Source organism: Lepidochelys olivacea (genome assembly GCF_965140295.1).
Source record: "Lepidochelys olivacea isolate rLepOli2 genome assembly, chromosome: 6".
Classification (NCBI taxonomy): domain Eukaryota; kingdom Metazoa; phylum Chordata; order Testudines; family Cheloniidae; genus Lepidochelys; species Lepidochelys olivacea.
Genome location: NC_140416.1, coordinates 44,653,706 through 44,679,383, shown reverse-complemented (window position 1 = coordinate 44,679,383; position 25,678 = coordinate 44,653,706). Strand labels below are relative to the sequence as shown.

General features: G+C 37.0%; 1 protein-coding gene across 1 annotated transcript; it reads left to right on the top strand.

The window, feature by feature from the left end:
• The first annotated feature begins 2,451 nt into the window (after positions 1 to 2,451).
• Positions 2,452 to 24,881, top strand: ZDHHC13 (zDHHC palmitoyltransferase 13). The gene is made up of 17 exons (XM_084631957.1): positions 2,452 to 2,585; positions 4,210 to 4,346; positions 4,810 to 4,932; positions 6,284 to 6,361; positions 7,774 to 7,918; positions 9,433 to 9,497; positions 11,225 to 11,387; positions 12,329 to 12,454; positions 13,571 to 13,704; positions 14,572 to 14,681; positions 17,560 to 17,678; positions 18,732 to 18,794; positions 19,178 to 19,271; positions 20,168 to 20,251; positions 22,087 to 22,244; positions 23,705 to 23,802; positions 24,579 to 24,881. Exons 1-17 carry the CDS (start codon positions 2,544 to 2,546, stop codon positions 24,715 to 24,717), a joined length of 1,878 nt encoding a protein of 625 aa, XP_084488083.1. The 5' UTR covers positions 2,452 to 2,543; the 3' UTR covers positions 24,718 to 24,881.
• The last annotated feature ends 797 nt before the right edge of the window (positions 24,882 to 25,678 follow it).

The following is a 25,678-nucleotide window of genomic DNA, read 5'->3' as shown; positions in this document are numbered from 1 at the left end:
CTACTGCTTGGTAGTAACCATGGAGTGCAGCAGGAGAACATTAAAGGCCTTGTCAGCTTTTGAAAACATCATTGCTTCCACACACTGTCACTTCCTTTGGCCCTATCATCTGCAAAGAGAAAGGTGGAAGGACCAGATTTTTTAATGCTGATTTAATGTTTTAACCAAGGTGTGGTACTACTTTGGTACCTAGGATTATTATTAACTGAACTTGTTCACAGTCAGCCACCCCCTGCCATTTAATGTTCTCTGAGACCAATAAATGTAGCAGAGAAGTCAGTCTGAATTTGCTCCCTGACACTGACTTCAATGAGAGCAGGATAGGGCCCTGTGTAATATTAATATATACAACAGATATTACATTAGGTAGATAAGACTACTGCCTAAGAAAAGAAAAATGAACTTCCAATCACAACTGGGGGCAGATTAAAATTGGTGACCTAGAGCGCACTCAAACTAAGTGGGATCTGAGGCAGGGGTTTATTTAAAGTGGGAAATTTCCTACCCTGCTTCTAAACACATTCCCTGGTTCTAAACATTACAATAATATCCCAACTCAGGAATGGATTTATTCTCACTTTTACTAATTTTTCTGTGGTTTGCAATGTTGTTTGCTAGATGCATTACAATATGCCATTTAGCTTCATCTGAAAGTCAGATTCAAAAATTTTATCTGGCTTTTCACCTCTAAGAATTTCTCAAATAAATCAGATTAATTCCCCTTACTAACATAATTAGCATATAGAAGAACATTCTAGCAGCAGTGACTGGTGAGTGTGGACCCACAGTAGTGACTTTTACATTTGTGTCTTATGAATAACTTATGACCAACAGGCTGATTGTCATGACACTGACCAGTAAAATATTAGCTATCCATAATACAAATGTAGTTTTTCAAAATCACAAAGACATACTTTAAGAAAAAGAGACTCTGTTAGCCATTCACAGACAGAAATGTCACACTGCATAGCATAAACTGTTGTACAGCCAGACACACATACATCTAAGACATTTCATAGTGGTGATATTCTGATAAGTGTTCAACTTAGACTTTGACATCTTTTTTCATTTCTCTGTTAAAATATTATCAATAGCTTGCGTTGTCATTTTGACCCTACATTTGCCAATATACTATGTGTTTTGTTGAACCCTGTCACTTATATTTCTGATGCTAGTTGGTCTGGTGTTTTCTTCAGTAGAAGGAAAGCCAGGACTCCTGCGTTCTGATCCTAGCGCTGTCACTAACTCACTATGTGATTTTGGGAAAGCGATTGAATTCCCTGTGCCTGTTTCCTCATTTGAAAAATGAGAATAATAAATAGGAAAACTGTGAAGCACAATTAATTATTTATAATGCAATTTCAGATCTTTGGATAAAAGATTATATCAAAGTACAATATGTTAATAATAATGATAAAATTCAGTAAATGCAATTAATTTAAAACATAATGCACATTCACTGAGCCTCCCTTTTCAGGGTTTGTCCTGATTTTACACAGGCAATCCTATGAGCTGCAAACATAATCCCAGAATAATTCTGGAGTCATCAAATGACACCACCTTTCAACTTTGAGCTGCTGTGTTGTGATGTACAGATGTGACAGGATCATATTTTGATGCATCTTCATCATGCAACAGCCCTCGTATGCGTGATAACATATGTAATTCCATTGTATTGTCATAGTGTAAAGGAATACTGACCTCACACAATACATTGATGTGGCTTCATCATGGTGTCTTCCTCTGCAGCATGATGCCATTGCCATGCAACTTGAGAACACTGTAGCGTGTTGTGGCATGATGATGTTTCAAAGTAACATAACTTTGTGACAGTTTGTTAAATTTTTTTATATGGATTAGGGCCATAACAACCTTTGGATGGAACTGTTCAACATTCCAATACAATGTGAAGCCTGGATGAAACTTTTCACTGTGCTCTGCATCGTCGTGATGGTGTACCAATACTATGCGTGGGAAATATTTATGTGATGGGGTGATGTTGTAGACGAGACATGATACTTTAATGGGGTGTGCTGACATTGTGAGGCAAGTCATATGTGGCACAACAGACATTCTGCTACGTGGGTGACACCGGAGAACCACATGACAGGGATGACGTGGGGGAGCCACACCTCGGAGAATATACATGGTTGTCCTGGGAACGTGACATGTGGGCACCCCAAGGGTGAGGGGCGACATGAGGATGCCAGGTGTGGGGCTGGGGTTATGTCTGGGTGGGCCCTGAGCTTGCTGTGGGTTTTGACTTGTGGGTGCCACGCATGAGGGGGGTCTGACATCTGGCTTCCACGAACATAGCGGGGCAACCCGGGCCCCATGACCGACCGCACCGCCCGTGCGTGGGGACAGTGACCGCGCTTCAGGCCCCGCCCACACAGGGACAGCTCCCAGCCCCGCCCACCCCAGGGAAACTCCTCCCGTGATTGGCTGCGCCGCGGGACCGGCCGGTAACCAGGAAGCGGGAGCCGGAAGCTGGAGGCGGCCGGGGGCACGGAGAGTCCTGGCCCGTGTCCTGAGCAGCCGGCATGGAGGGCGGCGGCGGCGGCGGCGGCGGGGCCGGCCCTGCGGTGAGGGGCGGGGTCTCCACACTGGCTCGGCTACGGAGAGGAGCCGCTGTGGCGCGAAGGGGTGGCCGGGGATGGAGGAGAGGCCTTGGAGCGGCCTGGGGGTCCGCGGGATGGGCGCGCGGTGCCGCTGGGGAGTGGAGGCCCTTCCCCTCCCCGTTCCCACCCCACCGGGGGCGGGGGAGGTGCTGGCTTGGTTTCCCCCCCCCCCCAGCCCCGAGGCTTTGGTTCCCCTCGGTACGGACAGCGCTGGGGGGCTCATGTCAGCCGTGGGTGAGGGGGCAGGCCGATCTGCTGTCCCTTTCCCGGCCGGAATGAGGGTTCACGAGAGACAGGCACCTGTCTGCCTGTCCCGGTACTGCTTTGTACCCACCTCCTGAATACAGTCACGGCACATCGGCCCTAGCACTATTCTGGATGTGCTGGTGGTCAGTTGGAGAGGAGGTAGCGATGGTGTGTTCCGTGTTGCTCCCCGCCCCTTGCCTTTCTGGAAGCTTTTTTTTGTTTTCCGTCCCAGCCTCTTCCCCTCCCTCCCCCCCCCCCCATTTCACTCAGTAGTTCAGGTAAAAGGCTGAGAGAACCAACAAGTGGCCTCAGTCCTTGCAGGGAAGTTCACAGGAGTTTGGAATGTGTGTGTTATCTTGGAGCAGCGTGAAGATGGATGAGAGTAGGGATGCACCTGGAAAGAAAATATTGTACAGCTAATGAAAAATATCATCCTAGCCAATCCCAAAGATGGACAGTTGTAATGAAAAGTATTGTGGGTTAGCAACCCCTTACTCACTGAGGACTGACAAACAGATCATGCTGTGAATAATAACTTTTTCCTTCTTGAAGCAGATTTAACCATATTTTCAAACAACTAAATGTTTACACACCAAAATTAAAGTGATCCAATTTTCAGGGTCCTACAGGTGCTCAGCAGCTGTGGAAATCAGGTCACTGTTATTTAGGTGCCTAAATATGTATTTAACTGCCGAAGTGGAGGCACCTAAGTTTCAAAATCTTAGCCTGTTTGTGCAGGAATATTCTCCAATTATGGAAATACAATCTTCTTTGGAAGAAAAAACAGCAACTGATTTTCACAAAAGGTTTTAGGAAGGGAAATGAATAAATAAATATACTTGTCACTTTCATTAGGAAATGAGTACAATATATTATAATATTTTTATAACTGTGTTTTTGCATGTTTGTTGATTGGTTCTTGTGCATGACAACACAAAGTTATACCCTGTTTGTATAAACTTTGAAACCATTGTTATAGAGTAGCTTTATTATAAACAAATCTCTTTTTTTGCTTAGACATAATCTTGCAAGGTGCTGAGTGCCCTGTAGATTTGAACCCAGAGTACCTGAAACTGTATTCTTTGTGTGGTGCTACTCACTCCAAAATGTTATTGGCTCCATTGAGAGCTTTGGACACCCAAGAAATGCAGAATTAATGTCTTAATTGATGAACATTAGTGATGTCTTTTTAAATTTATTTATGTGTTTATATTGACATAGTGTTCCCCTCACCCCCTGGTGTGTTGGGTGCTTTCTACTTAGATAAGAGACAGACCCTTCCCCAAAGAGTGTTGAATTGAAATAATATTTATTGATAAATATTTTCATTGTTAACCCACAGTGTAAACATCACAGCCATGGCCCCCATCAACCTCAAGCACAGAATTGGCATAGCATCCATAAAGATCAATCAAAAATACAAGCAGCATTTCCACTTGTGGAGGACTACAGTAGCTGTGATATTGTCAAAGCTACACAGTAAGTCAGTTGTGTATTCTATGCTATATTAAATAAGGGAATTTGTGAACATTGTTTAAATTTAAAGCTATTTGTAATATTTATTTCTTAACAGATCAGAATATATGATTCCCCCCCAACCCCGTTAAATAATATCAGAAAACGAACTGTAAAACCATGCTCTACAATGTTTTTTAATCATAAGCAATATAAAAATAGCTGTAGCTAAACCAGATCAGTTTCAGTTGGTGTAAGGTTGTGTGTGTCAACTAATTTAAGGTTCAGTCCAGCACCTACCCTTGCTCAGGAAAGATTTCTACTGAACACAACTGGAAATTTTGCCTGAGTAGGAACTGCTGGATCAGGCCCTTAATGGGAGATTTTTATTATTATTATTTATTATTATTTTTTGAATATGTGAAAACCTTTAAATTAGAAAATACTAAAGAATCACAACTAAAACTGAATATTTTTCTTACCTGAGATATGGCATATTGGAGCGGTGCAAGGAATTGGTGGAAGCAGGATATGATGTCAGACAACCAGACAAAGAAAATGTGACACTTCTTCATTGGGCAGCAATAAACAACAGACTGGATCTTGTAAAGTAAGCTGTAGTGTCTGTGTCCAAATGATCATATAGTTGTAAATAAATAACTTAGGCAGTATATTTTTCTTGTCTTTCATGTTCTCTTCTGTTATATTTCATAACAAGTGAAACCAATAGCATATACTGTTTTAATAATATAAAATACACCTACCTATATCCAGTCTGCATAGGTTATGCCACTGAAATGGTATAGTATTACTATTCACTTTCTTTTAATGTGAATTTGTGAAATACATGAAATCCAGTATGTTTCTGAACACCCAGGTTTCAGGTGCAAAATAAAATTTTAAAATCTTTATTTGAAATGAACATCTCCAAATTTTTATCTGTCAATAGCTATTTCAGATAGGAGTTCTTACTTTCTGGAACTTCTAGGTGCTTCCCTGGAATAGCAGAGAAAGAGGCCAATTGAAACCAATTCTTTCTAAATAGTAAAATAGAGAATTACCGCTCAACTTTCAACACAGATTTCACATCTTGGGGTCCAATGCTGCTGAAGTCCATAGAAATGGAGGGTGCTCAGTGCCTTGCAGGATTTAACCCATGATATGCAATTTTAAATACATATATTTCTATCCTTTTGCTATCTCTAAGGGCTTGGCTACGTGGTGCATAAGGACGTACCAGCGAGGGTGTAAATTCTAGTGCACACCAGCATATTGCGCACTAACTGACCAATGTGAACCCTGTTGATGTGCACTAAAAATTCCCTTCTGCAGTTAACATAGTCCTGTTTGTTTGAATCAGGACTACATCAGTGCACTCTAGGGAACTTTTAGTGCGTACCAGCAGTGTCAACCTGAGCCAGTTAATGCATGACATGCTGGTGTACGTTAGAATGTACACATCTCGGGTCTGCACTAACACGCCATGTAGACAAGCCCTAAAAGATGAAATCCATGCAGACGAACAGCTGTTGACTTCAGTGGGGCTTAGCACAAATGTGGGAGTCCACTCACATGAAGCAGCGTGAAGGACTGAAACCTAAGGATCCAATCCAGCAAATACTTAAGCATTTGCTTGATTTCACTATCAAGAACGCGCAGGGCAGATTTTAATCGGGGGAAGGAGGTCTAGTTAGTGTGGAGCTAATAAATTGCATAGCTTACAAATTTCAGTAGTGTAGTGCTTGATGTCATAAGTGCATTGCTAATTACTGTATTTCTTTAAATGCAGCATCTTTTTCCAAACAGCAGTTGTTACAGTAAAAGTATCTGTGTGTTTGCCTGTCCAGTGAAAGTATCATTATTACAACAATAATCATTAATAGGGCAGTCTGTTCTCTAGGTATTAGTTTTTCATGTATCTCTTATTTACTCAACCATTTTATTTTATTGCTGTTACACAGGTTTTATATTTCCAAAGGTGCAGTAGTGGATCAACTAGGTGGAGATTTAAATTCAACTCCACTTCACTGGGCCATTAGGTATGGTACTTATAGATGCCAGTTATACTTCTGTCGATATTAAATAATACAATACGTCTGCTGTTTGTTTATTAGTTAGTATCTTCATCCTGGTTAGTTCTGCATTTCTTTTATTTAGGAACAAAGAGTTTGTAGCTTGTATGTGTATATTAGCACTCAAACCTGTTGTCAGATACCCAGGTTCATACCGTTGTGGAGCTTGAAAAATAAGTTACTATTTAGTTACGTATTTTAATCATGTACATCCATGTTTTGGGCCTATGCTATGGATGGAGCAATACTTAATATTCAGAACTTGTGTCTGAGGTAACAGGCTAACAGGCAAAAAGGATTTTTTAATTCCTATTATCTTAATAATATGACTGAAAATTCCTCTTAAGGAATGCCTGTTAAGACACAGGCCAATGCTTCTGAAAGCAAGTTAGCTGGCCAAGTTATAGCCAAGACCACCCAGGATGCAACATGGCTAACTAATACTGTTTCAAATGTGTTAGCTGGATTTAAGGGAGTAGCCCAGGCTTGAACTTGACCAATTTAGCACGTATTAAAGGCACTGTGCTGTGTCTATACCAGACTTCTAAAAATGTGTGAGTTATTGTTAGCTAAATCAGTTGGGTTTAACATAATATAAGAACGTACCCTTTTTGCCCATCAAGACAGGACTTCAGTAAGCTGGTCAGGAAAGGAAATGGAGTGCTTGTCTACACAGGAAAATTAACTGAAATAGCTCTCTGTGTGGATACTCATTCTGGAATAAGAGTATCTTTTGCTGGTTTAGCTTAATCCATTTTGAAATAAATGTGTCAAAACCGGGAGCTATTCCTGAATAGCTGTTTCACTTTAAATTCATATCCTACCTTAATCTGAAATAACTTTCAAATTATATTAGACTAGCCCTTAGTACAATTTATAGTAGCTCAAACTTGTGGTCAAAAGTTAGATTTCCCATATCCAGAGATATGATTCTGGTTTAAATAACCAAATTGAAATGTTCCATAGATGCGTTAAGTACAAATGAATGAGAATAAAGTATCAATGATTGTGTAAGCAAAAGATATAGACTTCTTGGAGTGACTTATACATTGTATTCATATAAAAGGGTTGTTTTAATTCACTTTTATTAACAATATTAATTGAAATGCCAGCATTTTCCACACAGACAGCAAAGTAAATATTCAGCACTGTTCCAAAGGTTAATTTTAATCATTGGTTAAAAATACTTTTAGAACATTGTCTCAATTAAACTTAACAAGTTTCTTTAAAGCTTTCCCTGGGGTTTTCCACGTTATTGGATAGTCAGTCTGTCAGTCTCAAAGATTCTTTTAGTATGAATTTGAATAGAGGTCTTTCATAACTTCTTGTTGTGTCTACATGTTAAAGAGTTCTGAAAAAGATTTTGTATTTCTTTTCAGGCAAGGGCATTTATCTATGGTAATACTGTTGTTAAATTGTGGAGCAGATCCCACTCTTATTGATGGTGAAGGGTACAGCAGCATTCACTTAGCAGTGGTCTTTCAGCATATGCCCATAATAGCTTATCTCATATCAAAAGGCCAGGTATGTTTTAGTTATGCAGCAGATATCCCAAATGTTGTTTCCTATCTAGTTGTCTTTTGCTAATACATTTTATCGATATTGGTTTTTGTTTTTTAAATGAAAAAAAAACTTTATTGACAAGCAGTTTTTAAGCAAATATTCACTATGCCACAAGTTCAAAGAGATACACAGTAATGCCTTTCCTGCTTTTTTACCTCTTCCTGTCTTTTTAGAAGTAAAAATAAATTAGCAATCCTGTCCAGTATTACGCAAACCTATAGTGCAATATGAATAACTGGCTTTTAAGTGCAATAACTGACCGTATATTCCTGAAACACATCCTAGAAGATAGTATTTCATTATTCAGTTAATAACTGGAACTCTGTGTAACAGTCTGTTATTTGAAGCTCACAAAACACATGATCAACCTGACTCTGTATTTTTCGTCATCTCTCAACTCTTTTTAAAACTTCGCCATTAGACACCTGTGGCAAGCTAAATTTAAAGGTAGAAATGAGACAGTGTAATGTGTGTCAGAGAATTTTTTTTGCTGGATAACATTGTGATCAGACCAGCTGTGTCATGCAGGACTGCCTAGAAAACTTTGGTCCCAATCCTGCAAGCCCTTAAATGTGTGTAACTTAGCTCGTGTGAGTAGTCACACTGAAGTTAATATGTTTAATCTTGTGAGTAAAATTAGGCATGTGTATAAGTGCTTGCAGTATTGGACCCTTTGCTTAGATAATATTTTGCAATAAGATTATACAGTTTGATAAACATTTTCTCTCTATTCTAGAGCCCATTGTAGTAAAATAATTGTAACCTGTGGAGTCTAGGTATAGATGGTATATGCCACAAACATGCTTAAGAAGACTCTTCTGCTACCTCAATTGCTATGGGAATCTTCTAGCAATTAAAAAAAATCCCTTTGATTCAATCTACATTATACTTCATTTTTGTACATGAACCTTAATTCTAGCTTTCAAATTGTGAATGTGTAATTCTGGTAGGCCTACCTGTGTGTGAGAAGGGAGAAAATAGCACAGGGAAAGAGATCAGTGAACAAGAGGTAGAAAATTGGTTATTTCCTTATTTGCTATAGCTGACTTCCTTTTGTATACTGATTACTAGTTCACCTCCTTCCCCCCTCCCCCAACCTCTCCTGATAAAAGGGAAAAAATAATCTCTTTTTCCCTTCCAAAATATACTGATGTGGTAAAGCTATTTTAACTTATAGAATTAGATAGGCATAGGCAGAAAACTAGTAAAGAATTTTCTCTTTAATTATTCTTGTTGGAATATACCTACCTGTACTAAAAGAAACTACATACAAGAATTGAGAGAAAGGAAGAGGAAAGGAATTCCTTCTAAAGTGAGTTCCAGGTTCTCAGCTGGTGTAAATTGGCCTAGCTTTCACTAACTTTAGTAGAATTATGTCAGTTTGCACCAGCTGAGCATCTGGCAGAGTATATTTTATTTTCTGAAATCTACGAATAATTCTATATCTAATAATCTCAATATCTTTTCATACTCAGAGTGTAGACACAACAGATTTCAGCGGACAAACACCTCTTATGCTGTCAGCACAGAAAGTAATTGGGTAAGTAATGGATAACTAAAAAGTTACCAATCCTCTTGCACCAAGATAACTCATAGGCTTTTTAGAATAATGAAATACATCTCTTTTAATCAGAGGCTACAAATGCCAAAAATTTCATCCCAGAACAAATTCTTTCAGCTGATTGGTAGAGCCTTTTAAAAAAAAAAAAAAAGTGGGGGGCGGGCTTTGAGGTATCATGGAAGTAGTGTGTCCATAAATACAACGTGTGAGCACCTCTATGAATCTGTATTCATTTCTTATTTATGAAGACTCCTACAGTCAGTGGAGCCTTGTCTATGCTAGAAAAAAATTTGTTAAGTCTTTTCTACACTAATGCGACTGCATTAGTACTGGTGGTCTTCAAATGTCAGCACCTATAAACCATCTCCCAGAATCCAGAAAAATAGGTGAAAGTGGGATCACAGTAGGAAAAAGGCAGAGCCCAAGGCTAGTACAAAATCAATTTGATACTCTGGAAAGCTATACATATAGCTCATACTTACCAGCATTCAAACAGTGAGGCATTCCATCCATTTGTCACATACTTGGGAGTAAAACTTGACAGTGGTTTGATATATCAGCCTCCTCTTCAACACCTAAAAATGAAGATCTCTTCCCCTACCTCCTTGATCCGAAAACTCTAGGAAACCTCCTGGGGAGCAGATCCTTCAGTCCTTTCTACATCGTTATTGTCCCTAGTGTTTGCTCCAGCTGAATACCTGTCGAACATGCAGCCACCACAGTCAGCTTGTTGATACTCCTGCTATTAGCTGTTTGAACTATACTCTGACCTCCAGACTGTATGTGCTAGTGCACATAGCTCCACCAGACCTTCCACAAGGTGTGATTACTGTTTGCTCTGCCTGGAGAGCTGTGACACATGAAACCAACTGAATACGTCTCCAGCTGATTGATTGCCCTGTCCTCAGATAGGAAACAATGCACAGTGCCAACTCAAAGGCCTGCTCATATTCAGGGCAGAAATCCCACTCCTGGGGACTGGAAAGATCATCCATGGTGTCACACTCAACACCCCTTTGCTACAGCATCTCACCTGCTTCTGGACAAGAGAATGACTGGCCTTTTTCCATACACAGATGATGCCACCAGGGAGCAGAAAACTATGTCCTTGCAGAGTGGAAGCATTGGTGGGAAATTTACTTACACACTAAATAAATTTGAGAGTCCACTGCTGCATCTGCTTCCTTGTCCACTTGACCGCAGATTCAGGACCAGGCTCAACAAGGCTACTCTCTGGCTTGTCCAGAGTTGCCATACCTGTACACTGGCTTAACTTGGTTTCATCCCCATGCTGTGCTTGTGGGACAGCATTGCAGACAACAACACATGGTGGAGGAATACTCAGCCTGACATCTCAAGGGTGGTTTACAATTTCTAGCCTCCCCTGATACAGAGGTCTTCCTCTGGTTGTGAAATCTGGACATGAAGCTTTGACATTTGCATACGAGAGAAGTACGTGGCAGCGTATTTTGGAGAAATAACTACTGGGAAGTCATGAATTCTAATCCTGATTCTGTTACTGACTAGCTGCATAACCTGGGCAGGTCACTAACAACTGTATCCATCTTTGTTCCCACCCTAAAATGAGGATAGACACATGATGATGTGAAGATTAATTTAGTTTATAAAGTGTTTTAAAAATGTGTTTAATCTAAGTTGTCTTCTGTTTGCTAACTGGTCTGTATATCCTGTTTATTTTCATCTAGACCAGAACCCACCGGATTTCTTTTAAAGTTTAATCCCTCTCTCAGTGCTGTAGACAAAATTCAGAAGAATACTGCATTGCATTGGGCAGTTACAGCAGGAAATGTTAATGCTGTAGAGCTACTTCTGGATGCTAGATCTAATTTGGACATCAAAAATGTCAAGGTACAATTTTTTTTAAATTCCATTTCATTTTGTGTAGTACAACAATGTGAAACTACTTCAGAAAGCAATCTGAGGGCTCTGTCTAATCCTGTTTCAGGTAATTGGGACCTTGATGTCCGTTATAATGGGAATCTGAATACAGCCATAACAGTTGGCATTCGTATTCAGTTTTTCTAAAATGTAGATGGGGATTTGTTTGTGTGGTGCAGAGGTTGAATACACACATTCATGGCTATGTTACTTCAACAAACACCCATGTCCTTTTATCCTAGGCAAGCCACTTTATATTTCTGCCTCATTTTTCTGATCTATAGAATGTGGATAATAATACCTACCTCAGAGGGAAATTGTGAGGAATAGGTACTAAGGCAGAGATTTTCAAAAGTGACTAGTGATTTTTTGAGTGTCCACTCTGAGACCCTTAAAGGGACCTGATTTTCAAAAGTGCTGGACATCTTCCCTCTGAAAACACAAACCCCTTTTAAGATGGCCACACTGCTCTTTTTCACATGCTATCTTGAGCAGAACTAGTGCATGTCTGCCTACCCACACTGGGAAGCATATGATATCTTCTTTCATTTTCATGTGAGAATCCTATAATACCATCCTTATTTATACTTTTTTTTTGTCTTGCCCTTGTGGTTGGGAATGTAAAATTTCTTTACTTTGACTTTGCTAGAACTTCAGATTATTGCATCTCCTCAGAGACAGTACAATTGATAATTCAGATTTGTTAGCATTGAAAACATTTGCAACCAGAACTACTGTCTACTTGGTTAACTTAATTTTATTGTGGCTCTGCAGTTAACCTGCCACTGGTAACCTAAATTAGTTTGAAAAATAAACATCCACCAAATAATTCCAGTTTTCTGTTACTTCTCGGTAGTTATTTAAATGTACAACACATTTAGAAAAATAAACTTTAATTTCTATTTTTAAAGGGAGACACACCGCTTGACCTTGCTCACCAAATTCAAAATCGCTTGATTATTCATATGCTAACTCAAGAAGAAAAAATGAGAATCAGAAAAAACTCCAGGTTACTCAGGATGTTAGCGAAATATGAGGTATTTTCTTTCATATTGGAACAAATCATGGACTGCAGCAGTGGACATTTTTACATATATATTAATGTATATGATTTATGTGATCTAATCTTGCCTCCATTTAAGCCATTGAGAAGAGTACTGGGTTTATGTTCGTCATTTAGGCCTAAATTTTCAAGTGACTTTTGAGGGGGAGGCCCTCAATTTCTAGGAGCCCAATTTAAGTCATCTAGAAGGAGTCAGGATTTTAAGTCGTCTAAAGTTGGGCATCTAGAAATTGAAACTCCTCAAATCCCTATCAGCTTTTGAAAATTTAGGCCTATGTCCTTATTCTTGTATGAATATTGTATAATGGTTCAGCACTCTTCTGTATCTATTTTGGGGTTTTGTTTAGTCATAGTATGTAAATGGTTTTAAAGTAAATCAGACATGCATAGCAAGATCCATGGTAGACTTGGTAGAATCTTAGGCTCATATTCTAGTAAGCTAATTGAGGTAAAACTAATGGAATTGCTTCAGTACCCTTTTAAGATGATGCAAAACCATCTCTCAGTTTTTTTTAAGGTTCAGCAATGGTTTAATTTCTATAGGAAAAAAACACCAGGTTTTAAATGTAGCATTAGAATTTTTTGAGATGTGCAATAGGAAATTAATATTTGTTGAAATTCTAATACCTTTCATTGGGTGTGATGTTAGACCTTTTCTCAACTAATGTGGTTAATAAAGAGCTGGAGGTTTTTATAATTGAAGAATGGTTGCAATTTAATTTGTATTTTGCTATTTATTAGAGAAATAGTACACTTACAGTTCCTATGGCATAATTTTTTAAGAGAAACTTCTGAAACTTAGTAATATTCTATAGAAGTTGAAGCATTTGGTTTAAGAAGTTAAAAATAGTCTGTGTTCTAACTCTGTTCCAAAAGATTGAGGAAGAGATGGATTAAAGTTGTAGAGAAAAACTTGAATGCAAAATGTATTGAGATTGCTTTCCCGCTTGTTTTGTTTGTCCTCAAGGAATTCTTTCTTTGCCTTTGAACTCCCATTAATTTTTGGATATCGCATTTGCTGTGTCAAGTGCTATTTTGTACTCTGTGTAATATTTTAGATATAGTGTTGTAACAGTAATCATTTTGATAGTTTTTCCTGCTGTTGCTGTCTTCCTTGACACTGATGTGGGCTATAGGATACATAATGGACTTAAATTCCGATTCTTGGCTTTTGAAAGGAAGTCTGCTTCTCTTCATATTTTTCGGGATAAGTCTGCTTACAAGGTTTGTGCACTTAGCTTTTCTGTGCATGTATTTATATAAGAATTATTTTTGTATGTCTCTTATACAGTATTCCCTTCAGAGGGTCTTATAAGTTCATTTTAGCTGTAAGTAAATTAACTGGTTAAAAATAATTATTTCCTACTAAGGTTTTTGTTTTGTTTTGTTTTGTTTTGTTTTTTTGGTATTGGTTTTAAAGAATCCTATGGTTAAATGTTTATCAAAACAATTACAGAAGGTAACAAAGTTACAAATGCAAAAACTGTTTAATCTCCCAGTAACAGTAAGCCTAAGTGGTAGATAAGAATTGTTCAGACGTCCTGTTCCATTTTAAATGAATTACACACAAAAAAAGAAATTTAAACATAAATATTGAGGTTCTGATCTTGCTACACGCTGATCTTACACTCTAACAGTAATTACAAAAATGTACGTTAGCTTCAACCTTTTTTTCCCCTTGGGGATAAGATCCTGGATTGTGTTTGAGAAATCTTCCTCCCCCCAGCATCACCCCCAAACTCTGATCCACTGCAACACCTTGAAACCAGTGTCTGTTGAAATGATATTGGTACTACCCTTGTGTAGGAATTAGCATAGATGGTACACTTCGAATGTTAGGGTATTCATCAATAAAGAAGCCAATTCTCTTGCCATTGTATTAGATTGGAACACAGTGTTCTTCAGGACATTTCCTTTACAGAGCTGCACTGTAGGTGGCATGCCATAGAAGGCCACAAGCTTTTTGAGCAGTAGTTTATAATTCAGTTTAAATGAAGACTTGAACATGGGTAAAGCCTTTATAATAACTTTTTAAATATTTGACTGAATTGATATGGCTTAGAAATAGATGTTTTTAATAATGTCTTTCAGGCAATTTGTGGGGCTCAAGAACCTAAAATATTTACCAGCAATTTTCATGCTAAGTTCCATTTTTTGGGTGTCTATGACCTGGTTTGTCTGGTTCCTGCCTGATATCCTTTATACTCGAGGAGTGAAATGCCACATACATTTTGTCCCCAATCCTGCAAATACGTATGCTTTTGCTACTAACATGTAAGTGTACATAGGGTTGGTGTTTTGCTTCCCTTAGGAAGGGATAATGTAATTTTGAACTACTTCTGAAGGCTATCAGAGGACAGAAATTGAGGTTTACATGGTTAGAGAATAATTTCTGAGTATAATATTTAATTTTGGGGTGATAGTTGATAGTATTGAGATTGGGATTTTCAAGCTTCATCCATTATATTCAAATATTCCTTTAAATAGAGTTATTAGTTGAGTAAAAATGTATGAAAAGCTTTTGTTCATTACTTCAAAATTACATTTTGCCGGCATGTTAAAATGTCTTTTGAATAATATTTACCTTTAGTAAGCTTCAGTTTCACTTATTCACTTATTTTTGAGGTGGTTAGAGAGCTACAATAACTTGTTCTGTGTGATTGCTAATAACAAAGAACATATATTTGTTTATAAGATTTGCCTTCTTATCTTTTGGACATTACAGGGCTACCAGGAGATGGAATTCTGGTTTCCTGTGATTAAACTTAAGCAGTGCCATCAGATAACAAGCAGGTTTAAATGTGAAGGCACAAAAGTAGATTTTTAAAAATGTTTTGTCAAATACAAATTAGTGTATGCCATTTTTAAACCCAGTTTTCCTTCCAGGTTAGTTCCTCATGTGGCCACTTACCTTGCTCACCAGGGCTCTGATCAAGCACAGTGTTCAGACACATGCTTAAGTGCTTCTGGATTAGGGCCCCATAAATAAAAAGTAAATTACATCTCCACGTTCTGAAAGGACAGTGATTCAGAACTCTTTTTGCTGCTGCTTTAGGGTTTTTTTTAAATAGAACTTCCAAAGTTTCCTGCCTTCATATACATTCAGGGGTTGAGCTGCATTCTCTGTGTGTGGTACATGGTTTTTCTTTAACATACTTCAGTTCTTATAACAGGCTATGGATTGATAGTATGTGTAAAGCGATGTACAAGTGTTGCACTCACTATCCTGTATTCTGCTTTGTTGTTACACAGAGGGCTTTATCTTTTTAGTTTTGTAAAACATTTCCATTAAAACAGAAGGCCTGTAAGGAGATATTTGTAACTGAAAATAACTTCTGTATTAAACCAGCAATAATATATTCCTACATTAAATAGCATTACATTTTAAATTACTTCATTCCTTAAGTGGCATTTTCTTTTGTACTATTTCTAATGAGATCTCCTTAATATGATTATCAGGATTAATTTCTGTGGTGGGTATATTCCAGCTGAGAATGCATGTATATATTTGTGTCACTTGTAAGTAAGTTATTTGTTGTTACTGCAGTGTGTAAATATGGAATTTGAGTTTCTGATTGTACTTAAAAAACTTAAGTTTAAATGATTTATGTCAGTTCAATGCTGTGTTTCTGGACTTTAAAATTAAAACTTTTAACTGGTCGTACATTAGAAATAGTGAACAAAATTAACACAGAAAGCCCTGACCAGTACTGGAGAAGTGGTGGGCAAGTACGTCCCATTCCTTTTGTTCCCCCATCCTCCTATGTGTGCACATAATTCCTTTCTGGGAGTGCCCACAGATCCATGAGTGTGGTATAAATGTTTTGATTGATAGAGCCAAACTCTTTGGACGTACTTATACATGTTTGCTGAACCTTTCCCATACACTTTACTGAACTCCCAGCCATTATGTTCTGGATTTGCTCCCCCAAATCTACAGAAATGGTTGCAGAGTATTAACAATATCCACAAGGAAGTACAGTACCATATGGGCCCACAAGAGAATGTCCTGCAGTTGCATCATGACTAAACATGATATGACCTATGGAAGAGATTACATCTTAAAACACAAAATATCAATATTTGTTAGAGTAACATTTTTGGTTTTAGCCATTGAGTTACCTCATTGTATTTGTAATATGCAAGAGAGAACAACTATGAGTTAAAAGTGCACCGTGCAGTACCTAGAAGATATCAGTTTTAACTTGGTGTGATTTGTTTAGGTGCCCTTCTCTGCCCCTCCCCCGAACCGCTGTATAAAAGCTTATAATAGAGGGGTGTAAAAATTCTGTATATAATACACATATATCTTCCTTTATATAAAAGCTTTACACCTGTTAGTGTAACAGTAGTGCAGCAAATCTTTCTCTCTCGCTCTCTCTCACAATACTATACCTAAAACCTGTGTACCTATCTGTATATTTTGTACAGTATATATTTACTTGTAAATATTATTAAATTGGTCAGTCATGGGGTAGAAATAGAAAAAGATCAAATACGAGATCAGATCAGGAGTAGTTCTAGTCCAGGATCTTGAGTTGTAACAGAATGCTGATAGAATTTTCTTTTTCCATCTATAAATTCTTTCCTTTTCAGGGTGATTGGTGGTAGAATTATTGTCAGTTGGCCTGTGACATCCTCCACTAGTGGATGTCGTCTTAGCACATGTTCATTCTTACTGTCATTCCTTATATGCAATATTCCTTACTGGTGGAGAAGGGATGTGATTCACCTTCACGTTCCAGGGTATAGTCAAAGGCAGGAATCTGAACTCTGTAGAGGGGGAAAAGAGAGATCTTTGGTCCTGAATTTGGCTTGTAAGTTCTAACTAGTGATAGTAAATCTCTAGATCTTCACTGGAAAAAAACAGTAAAGCCCTTGCTGTGTGAGAGCCTATGGAGTACAAAGAGTGATGTAATACAAAAAGTGGAGTCCATCCTTTTTTGTTATTAGTGAAATACTTATAAAATTACAACGATGCAATGCAAGTTAATTTTAAAGTATAATAATTGTTTGTAAGAACAAAATGTTGATAAATTTATGTAAAACAATATTCCTTAACCTGAATGCTACATTTAGCAGACACAATTTTCCAGATCCCCTTCATCCTCAGTGTGGTGGGTCTTCTCTACTATTTCTACAAAACATGGAGAACTGATCCTGGATACATTAAGATTTCCGAAGAAGAAAGAAGAAAGGTATTTTATCTCCATAAAACAACTTAAAATATACCACAGTATAATCTGTGTTCATTTGGTTTTTTTTCTGTGATTTTATACTTAAACAGTGAACAGTAATATTTCCTTTAGTGTTCAGAGATTTATTTTAACACTTAGTACCATAAGTGGCAGCTAATACTTATCTATTTTTATATATTATAAATTATTTCTCTTATCACTGCTTTCTTAAAAAAATAACTTCCTCTCTGCGTCATCTCACATACATGTAATTATCTGTTGAAGTTTGAGATGCAGCTGAATTCTACACTGGTTTCACCCCATAAAATGCCATTGGTGTTGTCTGTAGTATAAATTTAATAGAGAACTTGGCCCACAAACTGTGACTGTCTCATGTGGTTTCCATATGTTTATAGTGCATTATGCATGTTTGTGTTTCTAAGTGATATTGATGCTCAGCGCTAGGGGTGCTGTAAGTTTTGTTAAGAGCATTTTCATGATCTTCTTGTTGAACATTATGGAAACTTGGGAAAAGTAATGGGGCAACTGTTGCCCCTGTGTACTAAATGCAATTGGGTAAGAAGTTGCCATGCAATTAACAGGTAGCTTACTATGGTCTGCTTCATGGGCACTTGGGATTGTGGGGGGAACACCACATGTGGCAGCCTGTGCCCTCATTATCGTCAGAAGTACTACTAACTGCTTGAGAGGTACTTCTTAAAAATTGAGAATGTTTCTAATATATATTAATTGTTTTAACTATTCTGGACACTACTTCACAAAAAAAGGAAAATAAAAAAACAACGTCCTGCATGGATGGGGTACTAGAGGACTAAATCAGATAGGTCTCTTTCATATTTGCATTTCCTTGAATCTCTGTACCTTTCTTTGTCTACTCCAGGAGATAGTTTAGCTTCATCTCAGTGTAAATATTTTGATTGCATACTTTTAATAATAATACTTGACACTTGAGGAGGACTCATCATCGTGTTAGTATTTAAGAAGCCCCTGGTCTTCCTGATACCCCTGGAAAAATTAGATAAATAGAATTGTAAAATAACTTGTGTCTTTCAGAATATTGTTACTCTTGCAGAAGCTGGCCACTTGGATTTCAGAACATTTTGCACATCATGTCTTGTAAGTGAGGTTTTTATTTCATGTTTATTACTCCTTTTTTGATGCACAGGGTGTTATGTGCAAAGTTCTCTGAATAAGAGGACTATAATTTTGTTCTTATCCTTTGGGTCTGACTTCAGTATTACTTGTCACATGAGTGAGGACTGCAGGCTCTGTGCCTTTAACCTTAATTTCAAATAATCCTTTAAACTACTATAGATAGGTTTAGTTGACCTATAAAAGGAAAAATGCATAATTGCGTCATTTAAATTATGTTGAAACATTAAGTCTGTAATGGGAACTGCATTTTTTAATTATTTTTTAAATGTAGAGCAAAAATAAGTGGTTTACATGATTTATACATGTAATGAATGACTGCATTTTTCCCTTTCACTTTCAACTAGGTAAAAAAGCCTTTAAGATCCATGCATTGCATTGCTTGCAACTCATGTACTGCTAAATATGACCAACATTGTTTGTGGATTGGACAATGTATAGGTGAGTTTGTTTATTTTAGCATACTTAGAAACACCTTGTGCTAATCTCCTGAAAGACAGCACCTAATATCACAATCTAGTTAACTTCTGTGATTGATAGATGAATGGGTATTGACATTGACAGCCAGTGAGAGCTGTATCCAGCCCTTCTCCTTTGTTGTGTGGTCTCTGAAGTGAAGCTATTAAGGTGAGGGAGCTAAAATGGTTCCTTGGGGCTCTGAGCACTATCATTAGGGAGGAAATGGAGAAAAAAATAGACAAGCTTGGATTGTTATGGACCTTTAAAGCTTCAGGACTGTCTTTTTAAAGCATATGTTTAGGTAAATCAAACTTTACTTGTAAACTGGGAAGGTAAATATTTAGAATTTCCACTGCACTGTCTGAGGTATACAAAGTTATTTGTTAGACTGAAGTAATTCTGATGTAAAGCTTTGAACACATTTTATAATCAAGATTGAAAGAGAGATTATAGTTTGTGTGATACGATACACAAAATAGTCCATTTTGTCTTTTACATGTGAGTTCATAATGCAGAAGAACACAGAGCTCAGATAGCTAAATTCAATAGCAGTAGTACAGATTTATTGTTTTATAATGAGGTGATTATCTTGAGCTAGAGCAGAGCTGGGGTTGCTAGTTAAAGCTAGCTGCAAATACAGACTAAATACTTGTCACCTTTCTCATCAGTTCCATTGATGTAACTGGGATTACTAGCGTGAGAAAGTTGGGAAGGAATTAGGTCAAGCTGTGGTAACATTTACTGAGCATGGTGGAAGGGATAGTCAGAACTTTCTTTGAATGATGTTGGATATCTTTCTACTTATGTTAATTTTGGGAAAATACTAATGGTATTAAGATACACAATAAAAAGTATTTTCTTCATCCTCCCAAAAACAGGTGTTGGCAACCATTATTATTTCATCTTGTTTCTGCTCTTCCTAACTATGGTGGGAGTCTGGATGGTATATGGAACTCTTCTCTGTACGTATTCATACATTTCATTTTAATTTCATTTTCAAGGAGCTATTGCATACTTTCTTCATTTTCTAGCATTTCATATATTGTCGTTTTGTGGCTCAATCCTGATCTTGATTGTGCAGGAACTATCATTGTAACTCTTTAAAAAAAATATCAGCATATCTGAAATCACAAACAAGCTTTTGGTTTCATTTTTGTCTTGTATTAATAACAGTTAAAAATTATATCTTTTTTTTAAAGGTATTGCTATAGAGATCTGCATTTTTAGGAAATGTGACATCATAAGAGAAGTGGAGGTTATACTAGAAACAAAATTCAAGAGGCGTAAGGAATAAAAGCGTGTGTACTCTAGTGGTCTTGTACTCTTCTGCCTGCAGTAGAAAATGTGGTCCTGAATATATTATCACAGACACTTACTGATCTTATGGTTACTGAGAAAAGTCTGTGTTAAAGACTGGTGCCAAGAGTATCTTTAAAAATGTAGTGATAGTTTCAAAGAAAGGGCAAATTATTTTCCTGCAGCTGTTGCTCCCAGGAAGCATCCTGCATCCATTTCATACACAGCCACTTTCCTGAGAGATGTGATTTGTGGATTCAATTTACAGTATTGACATCTTTGGTTAAAAAAATAAAGCTGGTAAATTATGAAACATGTTTCATCTCCTTGGAGCTCACAAGTTCTATGATTGGTGGATTCAGAAATTTTTTAATGCACTAAAAGCCCTTACGGTGTGACCTCCTGTGTGTGAACTGCGATATTAACATCCAAACAAAGGATAAAAATCCAAACAAGGAGTTGGCCTTTGTGTTCTGCGTAACGTTATATGAAAATGAGAGGAGTACTAACATATAGGGAAGTAAAGTGGGTATATGACAATGTAAGAAATGAGGCCTGATCTTGAATTCTTATCCTGCACCTCAGTGAGAGCCTTGAGTGTGCAAGAATGTAGGGTTCTCCTAAAGTAAAAATTGCATTTGATCCAAAACCAGGGATGGCTCTTAGCTGTCTAAATCCTAAAACTAACTTAAATCTAAGATTTCAGTGGGATTTAAGCATGTGCTTAAAGTTAAGTACGTAATTGTTTTGCTGATTTGGAGCTTAAAAAACAAACTTGCCTAGTTTTGTTAGATTTTTATATGTAAAAGCACGTAACCCAGGCTGTAGATGTCTCAAAGACTTAAAAAAATCCACTTCATATCTCTGTAACTTTGGGTGAAGCACTGCTTAGGCCCTTGGCATTGATTGAATATGTTCTCCATTAACTTCATTTTTTATTCCCTTGGATTTATAAATGCAAACAAAAAGGTGACTGTCATAAACTATAGATGCTTTTAATTATTATTTAAACCCACAATTTCAAGTAATACTAACCCAGTGAAGTAGTAGTCATTGCCTTGCAGTATCATCATTTAATTTTATAAAAACTCTTAGGTCCATCCAATGCACATTTATTTCCATGAAATAAAAATGCACATTAATAACAATACAATAAAGGTCTGTTTATCCCATCTTGACAGACTGATCTTCACATGTCGTTATGATGATGTTTCTAGGACAGGAGCTTCAATTCTTCAGTTTAAATTGGCTCACTGGGAGGTATCCTGAATAAGTGGACCATACTACTGTAGGATATTGCATAGTGTGTAATAAATTAACTTGATACTAATTGTAATTTGTTAAATATGTAACTGCATCTGTATTGTTTTTGTAAGTGATAACATACTAGAAGTCTTGTTTCTAGAGTTAGTAATGTCAGGTTCCATGCTAGGATGTCTTAATCTGTTCTTAGGTAGTTCATTAATTTTTTTTAGTAAAGGCTCACTTTACTCATTCTCAGATTGGTCAGAACATTGTGCAACAACTTACCAGCAAGATGGAGCGTGGACTTACTTTACACAGATAGTGTCTTGTTCTCCATGGGTTTTGTACATTTTTACACTAGTGTGTTTTCATACTTCCTGGGCTTCGTTGATGCTAATTATTCAGCTTTATCAGGTACTTTTTTGCTTCATTTATATGCTTTTCTTGAGGACTTCTGAATTTTAAAAATTTCCTTGGCAGATTTGTCTTATCAAAGGCCTTATGTTGCACCAACCTTCCTAGGCCCATCAGTACCAAGCTTCAGTGATGTGCAAGGCTGACCCACAGCTTAAACCCCCAGGGCTGAGCCTTTGGTTCCATGGCTAGTTGTGCAGAAATCACTTCAGATTTTCAGTCTGAAAAGATTCTCAAAATCAAAACCTTGTAACAGAAGTCTGCTGTTTATAGTTTTTTCTCTTTTTTTATGCGAATCAAAAATATTTAGGGAAATTGTTAAGAAATAAAGTAGTTTTTGGAGGAAAAGATTCTAAGTGACACATAGAACTGGTGTCAATTTCTAAAAATATTGTATGGTTGATCATTTTGCCTAGTAGTGTAATTAGTGCTGAAAGTGAGAAATGTGTGTTTTAGCTCAGCAGTGCTTCGTTAATCCATTTAAAATCCAATTAGGATAAAAATATATGACCCTGGCTCTACCCTGATTAGGAGTATCAAGCAATTTTTTTAAAAAACCTTGCTTTTCAAAGATTCATAACTTGGCTTCCTATACAGAATTGTTCCAGGCTGGTACTTATCCAAAAAAATGATTTTTTTTTATCAGTGTTCAGAAAACTAGGGTCTGCTGTATACACATTTGCATATGTTAAAAAAATTTATAGAGCTAAGATTATTTTTTTAATGAGCTTTCTAGGTTTCTTCAGAAACCACTGATCTGTATGTGTTTAAAAATAGATTAGACTATATTAAAGGATATTAAAATTTTTTGACACTGTGGAAAAATATTTGGAAACATCCAGAATATTTACAATCAACTTCTCTGCTGTGCACACCGGTAGCTTGTCAACCTATATGACTTCTAGAATTATATTTGTTGAGCTTGCCCAGAAGCCGGACAATAATTCTTAAATATCTCTGTGACCTAACATTTAATGTTACACAACAGAAAAGGCAATGGGAAATTATAGGCAAAAATACTTAAATGGAAAGATGTCAGACAACAAATGCAGTTGAGGAAATTTGAAAACTAAGGCTCAGACTCAGTCCTCTTCTTGCTCTCTTGTGCCAAAGTATTACTGCACATTGTTCTTGCAAGGAGATGGCTTCAATGGTGTAATAGGTCTTTTCCCATCTCTGTATTCTGAGTGGTAATTTCATGCATTTTCACCTCTGCAAATATCTAGGCACAATGACCCAATTAAGGATGAGTTCTCAGTTTTGGCACTGATACTCCCAACTTCTTGGTTTCTATCACAGCCTTAGTTGCATGTTTATAAATAACTTGGACTCTAGTTTCTTTATTGTGTTAAATATGCAGAAAAAAAATAATTAAATTATTCGGTGTCTCCATTATTTTAACTGCTTTAACATATCCACATTTCAACTGTCTCCTTCCCTCCACCACACTCACCTTAAAGATTGCATTTCTGGGCTTGACCTCACATGAGAGACTACACCTCCTAATACAAAGCAAGTGTTCTAAGCATGCTGTTTCTCTAAGGAAAACTCCATACAAGTAAGTATTTTTGGTAAGAGAATTATTTTTAAGGAAATGGGATTAATCATCTTTAATTATAAAATGTTTAACTATTTTGTATGTGCCAAAGAAAAGGTAGTTTACTAGGTGTATGCTGAATATGCCTCTTCTTCTGAGTTATGCAAAGGGGATGGAATCTGATCCACACCAGGGGGCTCTCCAGTAAGGGAGATAAGGAGTGATTTCAATGGGTGAAGAGCCAGAATAGTCAGCTACTGTGGAACCCTTCTGTACAGCCTTGGGTGCAGGGAGGAGATATAGCCAAAGTATCTGATTCTCCGCAGCTGACGGACACTCTTTGGGGATTGTTGCCCACTGTTTATAGGTTAAAGAAATCCCATGGGGGCTCTAACCTGCCCCATGGCCAAGCGGAGAATCAGGGTGTCATAACCATCTACTGTAAAACTTGGCATAACAGAGAATCTGGCCCTCAAGGGTTTCTGTTGAAGTAGAAATCTTTACTTTCTCACTATCTTTGTGCTAGTGGCTGTGATTTCAGATCAACCCTAATATTTCTAATTAGCACTTACTGAATTCTCCTTTTTTTACATTTAAGTGTAATATGGGCTGGAAAGAGTCTATGAAAATATAATAGATAAGGCTATTTAGGGGGGAAATATGTTTGTTTTTCTATTTCTTCTGCAAGAGCTCTCCTTGTCAGCTTTGTGCTTAAAATGCTCTTTAGTGTACCATATTTTCTGTGTCGGCCCTCTTCTTTTGTTAAGTTTATTAATAGATATTTCTCTGACTTCCAGTCACGGATGCTTCCAGAACCTTGCAGACTTTTTTCAGTGCAGTTGCTTTGGTATGTTCAAGCCCAACATAGTCGACTGGACTAAACAATATACTCTAACATTTCATCCAGCAAAAGGTAAAAACGTTCACTCTGTATGAAGAAAAGCAACATCAAATTCTTTGAGCTGAGCTGAAAGCTAAATAAAACTGGATATTCTTTATATTGTTTGCAAGTTATTCTGAAACTCTCTTGCCTTAATTTTTTATATTCTTACTATTGTTTAAATAGTAAAGTTAAATGATCATAAATTACAGCAAAACAGAAGTGAAAGAATTGCTGCAGTGGTATGTACTTTCAACTGAAACAATTTGAAATTTCATATAACTGAGATGTCACTCAAAATATATTTTTATGAGAGATTTTTATACAGCACTCCAGAATTTTTATTTAATACCTCTTGATTAATTTTTCAGATTCATATGTCTACAAAGAACACATTTGTTAAGGGAAATAAAATATTTTTAACATTTTTGAATTGGCTATTTCAAAAGGTTTTTAATACTAGTTTGTATTTTGGTAACTTATTTGTCTTTATACTATGTAAATCTGTACAGAATCACTGTTTAGACTTACTGTTTGCCTTCACATTAAATAAATTAGCTTTCATGCTTATATTTATTTATTTTATTTTAAATATTCAGGGAAAGTATGAAACTTATATTTAAAAATCATTAAACGTAACAGCAGCAAAGGCTGATCTTGCTACTTTAAACATCTAACAAGAATTGATCATAAGACTAAATCTTGCACTCATTTACACCAGTGACACTTGGAAAAGGATAACTCAGTCTCTAGTAGGTACATGACCAAAACCTAATGGTACAGGCATAAGATTGTTTCACATTATTTCAGGCCACAAGCATAGGGCTGCCATAGTCCCAAGTGATATACTTGTGTCCTTGATAAATTTAAAGGAATTAATACTGTATTTGGAGAATATATATTGTGATGTGAGTCACTTTTCAGAGACGTCAAATGTACTTCACACAGCATGAGCCCACTGTATCCTACTGGGAGGTTTATGTTGCAGTAGAGAAGAACAAAAGTGACATTTTTGGA